Here is a 14,019-nt window from a genome sequence, read left to right as displayed (position 1 = left end):
TTGATCCAAGCCCTGTCCTGCCCCCTTTCTCACCTGTAATTGTTTCCAGCGTGTGTTGATCTGTTCTAGAGCACGGGAGTTCTCCATGGACAGATGAACATCAGAGATAGCCAGCTGATGTGCAAGGTCATTCACAAGTTTCACTCCATCTTTCATGGGGGAGAGCTCCTCTTGGACCAACTGGGGAGCCACATCAGCCCAAGAAATAGTAGTGAGATCAAAGTTGATGGTGGTGGTGGTGGGGGAGAGACAGAGACAGAAAGAAAGCAACTAATCAGTAACCTAGACCAATGTGCCTGACATACCATCTTGGTCTCTGCCAAGCTTCTGATCTCCAGCTAGTAATTCTGTGATTGCATAACATGATCTAGGGATGGATATGTTGTGTGAATTCAGTCATTGTGGTTTGTTCAACAAACCATCACTAAGCAGAGGAATGCACAAAGTATAGAACAGCAATTCTATGAAGCTCATGAACAAACTTTTTCTGTCCTCAGGGACTTTTTTTGCATTTGGGAAAAGTTGGGGCGGTAAGGAATCAAATGGATGCCTTGAGCTTTGCAGCGTTGAAAGCATCTACTTCACTCCTTGAAAATCCTGGGTTCTTCTCCACAAACTCTTACTCTACTGATGTTTGGCACATATCACATAAAACACTTCTGTCTTCAAAGTGGTAAATGCTCTACAGCCCTGACTCGGCAGAACACTGGACCCTCGTCACTTTAGGTGCTTGTAGAGTTAGTGCCCTATTGCACATGAGATGTTAGAGTCTACAGTGCCTTCATCTCCCTAACCTTCCCTCCAGATCACCTGAACAGGTACAAGATGAGTTAGAAAGATTACCTTGGTGGCCTGGATATGCTCTGGCAAAGAATCAATGAAGAGATCTCCAATGGGTTCCCATGTCTCTTGCACACTTTCAGCTTGGTTGAGAGTGGTGCTCAGCTCCTCCATGGTCCCTTTGATCTCCAGCAGCTGCTCTAGGGTCCTTTCAATGTGACGGTGCTGGTCAACACAGCGGGCTGTTAGCTTCTCCCATAGTTCGCTGGCCACCGTTGCCTGCTTCCACACAAAACGGCTGATGTTCTGGATCCGGTGTCTTGGGGAGACATCTAGAAAGAGAGCATCAAGGAAGGTGAAGATCTGATGTTAAGTTTCCAGTAATGCAACTGCGCCATCAGAAAACCCGATGGACTTTCAACAGTCAGAGTGGAGAGCAGAATATTAGAAGAACTTGTAGGATCAGACCAATGGTCATCTAGCTGAACATTCTGAATTATACAACGGTGTTCAGAAACTCACAAGCATGGAGAGGAGGGTGATCACTCTCTTCCACTTGTGATTACCAGCAGCTGGCATTTAGTTTATGCTGCTTCTGATTCAGGAAGTTGTACATATTTCAGTGATAAATAAATTAGCGGTAGGTAAAAATAGAAAGCAAACAAGGTTTGGGAAGAAAAAGAAACAGGAGGAGATGGGGGTGGGGAAGGACGGTTGAATAGCATTGTCTTCACGATGGTTCCAGGTTAACATCCACAAATGTACACATTTCCTCTGCATGGATGGTGGGGTCTGCTGAGATTATGACCTTACCAGAAGACTCATCTCATGGATACAGCAGAAACTTGCCTTGCATTGAATCTCAGGTTCAAATGTGAATAAGTATAAAAATGTATTTACATGAAAGGGGGAAGAATCTGTGGACAGTGAGGGGGAAAATAAACCACACCTGAACATTCAATGAAGACAGAGCATACTTGATGGATGTAGAATGAAAGATAATGATTTGGAGAAGAAGAATGGAATGGAATAATATCCATGAGAAGATCATGGCTAGCTGGCTGGCATCCCACAGAAGACAACACAACAACTATTTTGAAGTACTATGCCTGAAATAACTGGCTATCAATTATTTGGGTCCGCTAGGCTGCCTAATTCTGAATATTCCATTTTCCTACTTACTTCAGAAAAGTTCTTATTATTCTGTGTAACCTTCTCCTACTAAAGGTCTTTTCCTGGGCTGGGCTTTTAAGCTATAGGCTATTAATAAAGTTCTCCCTAAGATATCCCTTTGAAAGGCAGAAGGGCACTGCTATATCCACTAAGAGATTATTATTATCCGCTGGAGAGATTATTTTTCAAGATGAGAAGTCAGGTTGAAAGACCAATCGACAAGTCGATATACTCCACCCACTGAGCTGGCAGCCTTTTGAAATTCTGAAGGAGTTAAGAATAAGAGAAAATGTTGAAAAGTACAAGATCAGATGGCTTGAGAAAACGAGCAGATTTGCCAACCTTTGCTGTCAAGATTTACATCTTCCACTTCTTCAAATGGGTGCTGAGTAAGGAAAACTTGAGCTGATTCCAAAACGGAATAAATGTATGGTCCTCGAGATTTCACTTCTTCCATGAAGGCCTACATCAGGGAGAGAAGACCAGAAAAACTGAAAGGAACCCCAGGGGTTCATGCACAAGACAGAGCCCTTAAAGTCACAATTGTCTTTGGCTGAATCAACTCTTTTTGGATCTTACGTACTAACTAGGAATGGCAGCCTTAGGACTCTGGAAAGGGTCAACCTTGCGACTTTCACAATTTAGATTTTGGAAGGGCACTTGAGCACAACATGAGCTAAAGACACATCAGAGGAACCTTATGGGGTTGATTAAGTTCTACCTCAACTGGTATCTTCTTTTCTTCTACTTGAGTGACCAGAAGAGCAAATGGAAGAAAAACGCAATAGGAGTTATTTATAAAAATAGCAAAGGTGGAGAGAAAATAATGTCCCAAAGGTGCTTTTCCAAAAGGCAACTGGACTTTCCTAGAGTTTTTTTTTTTTTTTCATTCTTTGAAAATGGTTCACTTCTAATCCAAAAAGCTTCTTCAGTTCAGTTCAGTTTAGAAGCTGCTTGGACGACAAGTTGTTGCTTGGATGAGAAGCGAAAGCTTTTCAAAGAAAAAAACCCCAAGAAAGTCAGTTGCCTTGTGGAAAAGGGACAACCATGACCTAGATCAGGGGTCTTCAAACTTGGCCCTTTTATGATTTTTGGACTTCAACTCCCAGAATTCCTCAGCCAGGCATGCTGGCTGAGGAATTCTGGAGGTCCACAAGTCTCAAATGGGCCAAGTTTGAAGACCCCTGACCTAGATGATTGAGAATCTCCATAGACGTGGGATAAAAATCAATCAATCAATAAAACAAACAAACAAACAAATTTTCAACTTTTTCGCTCACTGGGGGAAAAAGTCAGCCAGGGAGATGGGATTGGAAACTTCTTGTGGATTCTGAGGGCTTTCTCAGATGTCCTGTCTGATGCTAGGATTGGTGTGGACTGTTGATGCTTACCGCATGCCTCTCTTTCTCCTGCTGTACCAGGGGAACGTCCCCACGGAGTGGTAGCTGGGCAGAAATTTCCTCATCTTTTTGGCTAAGCCAGTCAATGATCTCCTGCAAAGGAATCTGCAGCTTTCCACTGTGGTCTGAGAAGGCCTCAAGGCGAGCCCTGAGAAGACAAAGAAGACGTTGAATGCTGAGAGCATAGAAAAGAGAAGACGTTGAAGACAAGTTACACTTGGCCCTTTTGAAAGTGCTCACCGAAGGCTGTGTGATTTTTTCTTAATCTCATTCCAGCATAGATTCATTTCCAGAGTCATCTGGGGCCCAACAGCACCGTTTGGAGGTTTCCTGTTCAGACTGGCCGGTATGGTGCCATCACGGGCTGTTTTAACCTAAGGGTAAACACAGAGACCTTGGTCAAGGAAGGGAAGCACAAAGGGAACAGAATCAATTTGATTCAGGCATCCCCCCCCCCCTAAATAAGTTGCTATTTATTTATTTAGCAGATTTATATAGCTACTTATCTCATAGAACGTGACACTGGTTGTCGTAGAACCTCAGGGACAATTAAAACAGTATGACAGGTATTAAAACACTGAAGTACAAATTAAAATTGAAAAATTTAAAAACCGAGATTGCGAGAGAATACCAATCAACTCCTATAATACAGCCATCATGCAGGATTCCCCTGCGGTGGATGATTATTTAGATCTTTGAGTTTTAGTTATGTGTTATTGTGGGCACCCCATGGGCAGAAAGGCAGAATAATATTAGTAATCAAAATTGTGCTTGAATGTGGTAGTCAGCATTTCAAAGAGGGGAGTACACTTCATGGAGTGATGGAGAGTCAGCAGCTCATGGCAAACGTTTGCTTGGAGTAAAGCTACCCAGATCATCATATAGTTTTCAAAATGTGGATTCCTTTCTATACAGTAAATAGTATCATGCCTCAGAACTAGCTCTACTCATCATCACTGTCACTGTCAACATCAATGTCCACATTGTCAACATCAACATCAACACTGTCGTCACTGTCAGCATCAACATCAATGTCAACGTTGACACCAACACCAACATTAACATAAACATCACCATCATCACTACCATAAACTGGCTAAGAGATTAGTCAGCTATTGCTTCTCTTTTACCTCTTCCTATTCAAGTTACAGAATCAATGTCCTAACTATCAGGCTCCAATTATGGAACCTGTGGACCCCATTATGACTATATTTGCCTTATGCCTGCCAGGTATCTTGTCTTATCTGATTTCCTTGTTTCAAGTTCTTTTAATGAAAAACAAAAGCACAGAAGATACTGTGCAGAGCATCCATCTAGGGCAGGGGTAGGCAACCTTGGCTCTTTTATGACTTGTGGACTTCAACTCCCAGAATTCTTGAGCCAGCTATGCTGAAGTCCACGAGTCATAAAAGAGCCAAGGTTGCCTACCCCTGATCTAGGGAGTATCACTACCTATGTGCCCTTGGCTGATCTCAAACAATGGAACAGATCTGGGGCTGGTTGATCATTGGATAAAATCCCATCCCTGGCTGAAGGCTAAAGTGAGAAGTGTTTAAAAATATCCCAGAAGAAAACATCAGGAAACCACTTCCATGTTCCATATCCCATTTTCCAATAAAGCTATAAAGATGCTTCCATGAAGCCATCAGCAGTTGACCTCAACTCAAGGGAGACTTTACCTTTGCCCACTTTTTCTGTTCAGCTTGTTGCTATTCAACTACAGAACACACACACACACTTTGAATTACTTGTTTTCTCTTATTGTGGTTATGTTTTGACCCAGGTCGTAGTTTGTATTCCGAAGATTTGACCCAGATTATTATAAACCGAGATGGTCCAAACAGATTTTTGCACCCCTTCCATTTACTCAAAGTTTGCCATAAGGTGTTGTAGGCGTTTAAAACTGGGGAAGGGGACCTCTGGAGGGTATTTCACCATTTGTCTGCCATTGTGTTAGCTTCTTGCACTGCCTTTTCTCAGATTCACGTTGGCTTCCCTCTCTGCAGGCTCCCTTGTGCCAGATCGACACAGAGGGAGTCTGGCAACATAAGCACCAAACAGCACCATTTCCCTGTTTCAGCTGGGTGCATTTCACAGCAGTGCTTTATTTCAGGGGTATGCATTCCCCAAAATGTCTATTTTCGATTTTCATCCATTTGAGCAATCGCAAACAGAAGTACCCCAATTGGACCAAATGACTTTTCTTTAGGTAATGTAGCAAATTTCCTCCAGCCCCAAAAAGATTTGCAAGCAAATGACACCTAAGGAAGCACAACACGTTTGTCATCTCGCCTAAGAAGCTGCTTCTCCCGAATCCTTCATTTCGATTATCTTTTTTTTTTTTTTTTTTTACAAAAACTACCATCGGGCTGTTGGTATTATATGCTAGCCTTTCCCAGCTCAGAGTTGCTTTGAACCATGAGACGGGCAGCACATAAATGGGATAATAATAACAACGATAAGAGTGGTACCCATAGTAATTGGTGTTTTTGGTGCAATCCGAAAACAATTGAAGCATCATTTGAACACCACTGGTACTGACAAAAATCACCATCGGTCAGTTGCAAAAGGCAGCTTCACTTGGACTAGCTCACATCCTACAATGGTATCTTTAATACCGCCAAGCGACATTTGCTAACAATGTCCTTGGGAAGGACACAATAGGTGAATAAAAATATCAAATCCAGTCTGAATATCTGGCTGACTGTATGACGAACCATAATAATCACCTGTCACCTTCTTGTATTTTTTTTTTTTAATCTGCTGAAAAATATCAAAGATGTCAGGGAGGAAAACGGGGCTTCAAAATGGTAGATAGCAACTGATATTCTTCAGACACCCTAGGTTGGATTCAAGGAGGATCCTGATTTGATTCCCAATGGGAGATGCAGTGGATCTCTGTTGTGTCAATTAGAAAAGCCTTCCTTTTTTTTTTCATTTGGCAATTAAAGAGCAATTTCACTACAAAGACAGTATTACTGCAGAGCAAATGCTAGTGACACAGAAAATGGAACACTTTAGTGCTGCTTCCGTCTGCAGTTCTTTGTCCCAAGCGTTTCAGCACAGCTACATTTAAGCATCATCAACTTCTTCATGGAAGGTTTACTTCTGAGAGAGGCCTTATCTGCCCTAATATTCCACAGTCTGAAGGAACCGGGCTCTTACAAAGCACAAACCCAGTTAGAAGTCTGGTTAAGTAGCAGAATGGAGGATTTCTCCTATACAGTCTCCTACCACAGAGGTTTTTTTTTTTAAAAAAAAAAAAAAATCTTGTTCAAATAAGACCTTGTAACATTTTACATTATGCCTCTATCACAGGCCATTAAGGAATTATTTTATCAGGGAAGGAAATTTAGAGAGGGGGAGGGAGATGAGCAATTTCACTCAGCAAATTAAAGGTTATTAACTGGAGACTTGAAATAATTTTATGCAAAGAGAGAGAGCAATAGAAAGGGAGAGAGAGTGAGAGAGAGACATGATAGATAGATAAAGCAGATTAAAGAAACAAGATTAGAGAGAGAAAGAAAATAATGATAGATGACAGATTGATATAGAAGATAGATGAGAGATAGATATAGATGAGATAGGTAGAGATAGATAGATAGATAGATAGATAGATAGATAGATAGATAGATGAGAGATAGATATAGATCGATATAGATCGATAGATAGATAAATAGATAGATAGATAAGATAGATGATAGATAAATGATAGACAGACAGACATGATAGAGATGGAGATAGAGATAGCAAAAGGGCCATTTCAAAGAGTTCCTCCACGTTCTAAAAATCTTTCCATGCTAGTAGAGCCCCTATTCTAACTTTCTGGAGCATTGCCCCATTTGTAACAGTTAAAAACTTTCATTCTTATTCCATAGGGGTGTACCCTGAATATAGCCAAAACAACCTCCCCTTGGCAGAGTTTGCACTGCTGTGCCCATTTCAAGCCAGGCTTGATTTGACCAACTCCATCCTAATACACACCACAGCATCAAAAGCAATACAGATTTATGAAGAGAGAGAGAGAGAGAGAGAGAGAGAGAGAGAGAGAGAGAGAGAGAGAGAGAGAGAGAGAGAGAGAAAGAGCTCCAGCTTAAAAAGATGCCCTTTATAAATCATTCACATCAAAGCCGGTGCATCTTGCTGTGGTGCATCTTGCTGTGGTCCCCTGGGATTTTCCACGTGCCCAGGCAGACTAACGACCTGCTCTGTAACCATTCCAGCTACCCAGAGCCCAAGAGAGGAACTCTTATCAGAATCCAAATTTTTTAAAGAAGAAGGACAGAAGAAGCAACCTCAGAGGTCAACTGGAAAAGAACCTGACTGGGTACGAGAGCCACAAAAGATATCCACCGTTCGTGCAGAAATGCCAGAATAGGTGCAATGGCTCAGTGTGAAATGGGACGTTCTTCATGTCTTCCTCCCTTGACATCAAATATTCTTGAGTTAGGTGTATGCAGTTTTCCAGCTTCAGTCTCAACATATCAGTCGCTGGTTACAACAGAAGTCCCTCTGGTTGATCCACTCACCCCTCCCTCATTCCCCCATCCACATACCCAATCTAGGCATGATGGCTTTTTTTTTTTTAGATCAAGGCCGGCATTCGGCCTCCGTGGACCGTGGCTCACCTATTCAGAAGTGGGTGAAGAGCTCCATCAGGAAGCCTTGCCTGGCTGTCACCTCCCTACATCTCCAAAGCACCCAAAAAGTTGAAAAGAAATGGGGGAGGGAGCAGTGACAGAAAGGGGAGGGAGGGCAGGAGGGGCCCAAAGACTTGCTGCCTTCAGGCTGTGACCCTCTTGGAATCTGCAGGAGGTGGCGGCAAAATGACAACCACCGTTCTCTCTCTGAATCACGGCTTTGTCTAGGTGGAATTCCAGCAACTTCCAAGCCATTTTTTGACTCCGGAGGGACGGGGGAGGGAGGGGGACAGCAAGAGAGAACTTAGAACAGCTTATGGGCAAGGAAGGCTGAAATGTTATGGGTCCCCCAGGCACGGACACGTGTGAGAGTCACGCTTGACTTTGCCTTACTCAGACAAAAGGAAGCTTGGCGTTGGGATGGCCTTTGAGATCTTCTAGGCACGGGGAGGGGAGGCGGGGAGGGGTTGGGCAGGTGGGGCAGGGTCTCTGCTAGAAATGGGCTTGAAATGAAGACTCCACATCGCATTTCACGTAGCCCTTACAGAATCAGTAAGTTCGAGGTAGCAAGAAGTCCTCTTCTACAACAATGGTTGAGGGTCTTAGAGTGTGACGGGAGAAGTGTTCAACCACACGGCCATGGAGCCCATGCAGCGGAAGCTTTCAACTGCATGGTAGAAGAGCCATTGCCTCCTCTCAGCCTTCCTCCTAGTTCCCCAATATTCAAGGGAGCGACGGGATGAAAGCAGGAACCGAAATATTGAAAGCAGGAGCAAAAGGATGGGATTCATCCATCCATCTTTAGTAGCTGTGCAAATCAGGGACCACTGCCCACTGGCCTTCGCTCTGCAAAGCTACTTTCCCAGCCTGCTATTAAAGGCACATGAGCCCCCTCCCTTTGCCCTGACTGCTGTCCTAGGTCAAGACTCCAATTCCCATTCTCCTGAAATCGATCCTAGAGGCAAGAAGGGTCTTCCTGAGTCTCCACTCTTTGCTAACGTACATGGACCATCCTGTCTGGGGCTACTCAAGAGAATTGCACTTCTGCAGCTCTGGGTGGGGGATTCACAGATTGCCCCCACTCTGTCTCTGAGCCTGTGAAGGGGTGTGGGTGGTATGTGGTTGAGGGAAAGGAGGCATTGCTGACCTCTGGAACCTTTGGAGAGTCGCTGTTTTCCCTGGGGAGAGCAGGAATGTGTGGCTGGCCTCCAATCCATAGCACCCAAGAAGGAAAACATGCATTGTTTTCACCCAGAGGATTCCATTCCCATCAACAAGCGTCTCCCACAGATTTTTGTTCCAAAGGGCATTTCCTTGCTGCAACTCGCCTACAAGCACGGGATTAAAAATCCCCCCTTACTTCTGCCTCCTTCTCGTCCCCTCAACCAGCCTGCTGTGCTTGATGTGCTACCCCGACCCCTCTGCCTCGCTTTCTCTCCCTTCTGAGGGCTAAACCTCTCATTGTCGATGACCTTCTACAAACCATCACGGATGGTACTGAGAAACATCTCCAAGCCTTGCATTTTTCAAATACCTCGGATAGTATTTCTCAGCCACCCTGGTCACCGGCTAAGGCTGGACTAGAAAACAGAAGACCAGCTAGGCAGGAAGAGAGCCACTGAAGCTCGGCTGCATGTTGTACTGGCCTTGTCCAACGGATGTTTATGGAGGAACTACCAAAATAGTAAAATAATATAATACAGTATGTATTGTGAATATGTGTCACTCAGCACCAATTTTTTTTAAAAAAAAAACCAATGAGTTGCCTGTTTCCCCTCGAGTGACATACAAAAATATGAAAACGTGGAAGATTCACATACGCACACCACTAAAACGCTTATTGTATTTACCTGTTGGTCCATTTCTACCCTCAACGGTGCATTGGCCTAGTAGTGTCATAGTTCCGACAGATGAAATTCTTCAAAGAACTTTGAGGCATTGTTTACCTTAAAGAACCTTTATTAGAGAGTCTAACATCACATGTTTCTGCTTTGACACCTAGTGGTTAAGGCATCAGGCTAGAAAGCAGAGACCGTGAGTTCAAGTCCTGCCTTTCAAGTCATGAAAGTCAACTGGGTGACCTTGGGCCAGTCACAAGGATACAGTGAGTGCTAGTCCCACCTTAGGCATGAAAGCTGACTGGGTGACTTTGGACTAATCACCAGGTGACTCTGAGTTCTAGTCCCACCTTAGCCATCAAAGCCAACTGGGTAATTCTGGGCCTGTCCCTCTCTTTCAGCCTAACCCACCTGACAGGGGTTATTGTTGTGGAGAAAATAGGAGGAGGGAGACGTGTTCCATGTCTTCCCTGCTTTGAATTATTTGTAAAAACAATAAAGGCGGAATACAAATGAACAACCTGTGCCATTTGTGGTTCTCAAAAAGAGAAAAGAGGAAACGGAGGCAGAATCCTCTTTGAAATGTTATCGTAAGGGAATGCCACCTTGAATCACCGTCCTCTTTTCTTTTCTCTCTGAAAGTGTGAGTTTGATTTCTTTTAGGTGGATAAAGAAATTAGGAGAGAGGCTTAAGGGAGAGCACAGAATGTTGAGGATGCTCTTTAGAAACCGTTGATGTTCAACCCTTGCAGGGTCTCGAAACAATAAGAAAAAAAGAAAGAAATGAAATTCAAGGGTGGTGCCCATATTACAAGCCGGCTTCCATGGCTGCAAATTAGGGATCTTTTTCTTTATCCGATCCATGAAGGTGAAGTGCGAAGCCACAGAGCAACCCCTTGCACAGGTAAGGCAAAGAAGACAGATGTTGGCTGGAGTTGAAAGGTCTTACCTGAGACTGAGGGTAGGAAGTGCTGTTGCGACGGGATGTCCCGGTGGTGTGCCATTCACGACATCTGGGGAGGGTGAATGAGCATCCCTGCATGACCATTGGCTGCATTAGAACAGTTGCTCATGAGGACCAAGCCTGAGCTGAGCAGTGGGAACTGGAAGGAAGACATGAGATGAAGGACAGAAGCGTTATTCGGTCTTTCCACGGGATCTACCTTGGCTGTTTAAAGATATGTGGACTGCAACACCCAGAATTCCCCAGGCCCCTGTCGGAGATCCCAGGATTTATTTATTTGTTTGCTAAATTTATATGCTGCCCACCCTCACAATCAAGCTTCCAATATTAAAAATAGCAACGGTTAAGAACATTCAGGCATTAAAAGTTAAAGCATTAAAATTTACGTTGGAAAGAAGATAGCGTAATAGAGATGGAAGGAACTTTGGAGGTCTTCCTGTCCAACTTTCTGCTCAAGCAGGAGAGTCTATACACCATTTCAGACAAATGGCTATCCAATCTCTTCTTAAAACCTCCAGTGATGGAGCACCCAAACTTCCGGAGGCAAGCCGTCCCACTGGTTAATTTTTCTCAGGAAAAATTATCCTGTAAAAGGAGAATGTGGAGACAAAGGGCCAATTCGTAGATGGGGTGGAGGTGCGATCTTATAACCCAGTGTTTCTCAACCTTGACAATTTTAAGGCATGTGGACTTCAACTCCCAGAATTCCACAGCCAGCAATGCTGGCTGTGGAATTCTGAGAGTTGAAGTCCACATGCCTTAAAATTGTCAAGGTTGAGAAACACTGTTTAAAAACCTATTAACCACCTCCAGAAGGGGACATCCCTACGGGACCCCAAGCCAGTTGGCAGAGCCAGGTTTTATAATTGATTGAATTTATTTATTTGTATATATTATTGACTTAGTTCACGAAAAAGTCCCTCAGCCTGGAACAGCCTGAAGCCCTAAGTCTAGACTTCCAAAGCCTTTGTTTTGGTAGGAAATCTATCTCACCTCTTGCTGTTTGGAAGCTTCCCCTCAAGGACTACAAAGCCAATTCGCATGCTTGCTCTTCGGGAGGGCATTGTTTAAAATGGGCACATCCTGGAAGAAGAATCTCCCTGGGGTCTCCCTCCCCAGCCCACTTTTTCAAACCAGATGAAATAGATGGCTTGTGGGAGACTGAAAAGGAACACTAGAAAGCCATTGGACGAAGAATGGGAAATGAATGGAAAGTTTTGAAGTTCTGAAAGATTGTAGGAAGCGACATCAAATCAAACAGAGCAAATCTTTGAGTGCCTCTCTCTGGAGATCGGGTGCAGAGCAACTTTGTGTATCTATGTGTAATGTGGTTGTATGTAAACGTTTGAGCCAGTGTTGACTCGTGACAACTGAGGCTACTTTCTGTAGTTTTCTCGGCCACATTCCACTTCTACTTGCAAGTCTTTGTATTCTTTCTTTCTCAATTCTTTCTCTCCTGTTCTGCTCTCTCCATGTACTGCCACATCCATTATCCATACTTTTTTTGTCTTTTGTTATCAACAGTTGTTAAGTCTGGCGTGTTATTCTCATTATTATTAATCCAACTACGTATAGTATGCTAGCTAGGGTCTCCTTTGTATCAAAGCAGCGTATAAGGTGATTAAATGAGCAAATAACAGCATCACAGAACAAAAGAATGAATTTCTCTGCTTTGTGCACTTTGAGAGTAAATAGCTCTACTTGTAAAGCCACTGTTTCAATTGCTAATATTACTACTATTATTCTACTCGGGCTGTGAGCATCTCTTTTCCAAGTACCACAGCATGATTTGGGAGGCGTTTGTGTAGAATAGATTCCTTTTCACTTTTAGTACTGTACTTTGCTTTTCCAGTTGTTAGTGTCAGAGACAGAGATAAAACACAAGGCATTTTCTAGACACTGTCAGGACTTCTGTGAGTTCTAGCTAGAAAGAAATCCCATTGAAGCTTTTTGCAGTAAAGACTTCAATAGAATTTGTTTAGGGGGATTTTTCAAAAGGTTGTTTTTGAAACGTAGCTTTTCGTACAACGTACAATCATGAAATGTAAAGTAAAAGGTTTAGATCAAATAATGGTAACATGGGAAAGAAAAAGAGTGAAATATTTAGCATAACATGGTGATTAACATATGTATTAATGTGAAAATAGAACAAAGCCCTAACAGAGCAAGACCAAATTATATGAGTTAAAGAACTATCAGATTCTTTGAAAGCACATTAATGACAGGAAGTGCTACATGAGGCCAGTCATTGTAATTTATTCCACCCCGCATCATAATTAAAACATAATTTACCCCAAAGAGTAAAAGAGTGATGTTTAAGGAGAAATGACAAAGCAGGTCTGACTGATTTATAAATAAGAGATCTAATTGAATCCCAAACATCTCTAGCTAATAACTCAAAAGAGCAGAAAAATGGAAGGGCTACAGTCTACCTATCCTAGGTTGCGTTCACTCAACTAGCTCACCTGTAATAACCTCTGTTTCCTCCTTTCACTCAACCACCTTAGACCACACAACGTACTATACATGAATAACATGCCAGGCTGAAATATTGTACGGTTGGCTAATTTCCAGTTTCGTTTGTGGTGAGAATAACACCATGCCATCCAGAAATTCCACCACCAGTCTCTGTGGACAGTCTTTTGCTAGCTAAAGAAATATTATGGGCTCCTGTCCTAATACATCTACACTATTTTTATTGGATTCTTTAAAGTAAGAGGTAGACTAGTGCACAATTCAAATGCTCTTGAACTTTTACTGTCCCATCTCACTAGCTCGGAAATTTTTCTACTTTCTAGCTAGTGCTTCCAATTGTTCTAAGATAATTTTCTTTAGCCTTTGCACCTTCATTTATTTCTGGTCCATTTGATCCCCTTAATTAAAAAGGAAGCAATCAAAATATTGTGTAGCTATGTGTTTGGAGGCTCAGTGCCATTCTTTCTATAGCTTGAAAAGCTGATGTTAGTGAAAAGCACCTCAAGATTAGAATAGAATAGAATAGAATAGAATAGAATAGAATAGAATAGAATAGAATAGAATAGAATAGAATAGAATAGATCTGGAAGGGACCATGGAGGTCTTCTAGTCCAGCCCCCTGCTCAAGCAGGAGAACCTATACCATCTCAGACAGGTAACTGTCTAGTCTCTTCCTGAAAATCTCCAGTGATGGAGTACCCACGATTCTATGGAATATTTTGAACACTAGTTGGTGCAATGGGTCAGTC

The 14,019-nt window shown here is 42.8% G+C and overlaps 1 protein-coding gene across 4 annotated transcripts in view; it reads right to left on the bottom strand.

The window, feature by feature from the left end:
- Positions 1 to 14,019, bottom strand: part of DRP2 (dystrophin related protein 2) — a 35,815-nt gene that overhangs the window by 19,693 nt on the left and 2,103 nt on the right. For 3 of the 4 annotated variants that reach the window (XM_039330552.1, XM_039330562.1, XM_039330570.1), the window contains exons 2-7: positions 10,781 to 10,934; positions 3,594 to 3,727; positions 3,345 to 3,501; positions 2,296 to 2,416; positions 844 to 1,112; positions 34 to 180 (exon numbers count right to left, since the gene is read on the bottom strand). In XM_039330552.1, coding sequence (XP_039186486.1) covers positions 34 to 180; positions 844 to 1,112; positions 2,296 to 2,416; positions 3,345 to 3,501; positions 3,594 to 3,727; positions 10,781 to 10,888 — 936 coding nt within the window. In that variant the 5' untranslated portion in view covers positions 10,889 to 10,934. Of the gene's footprint in view, positions 1 to 33; positions 181 to 843; positions 1,113 to 2,295; positions 2,417 to 3,344; positions 3,502 to 3,593; positions 3,728 to 7,981; positions 8,074 to 10,780; positions 10,935 to 14,019 lie in introns of those variants that run through there. The other variant, XM_039330578.1, reaches the window with a different exon arrangement.

This window comes from Crotalus tigris, unplaced genomic scaffold (assembly GCF_016545835.1).
Source record: "Crotalus tigris isolate CLP2741 ecotype Arizona unplaced genomic scaffold, ASM1654583v1 scf7180000017622.5263843, whole genome shotgun sequence".
Taxonomy (NCBI): Eukaryota; Metazoa; Chordata; class Lepidosauria; order Squamata; family Viperidae; genus Crotalus; species Crotalus tigris.
This window is presented reverse-complemented; position numbering and strand designations above follow the sequence as displayed.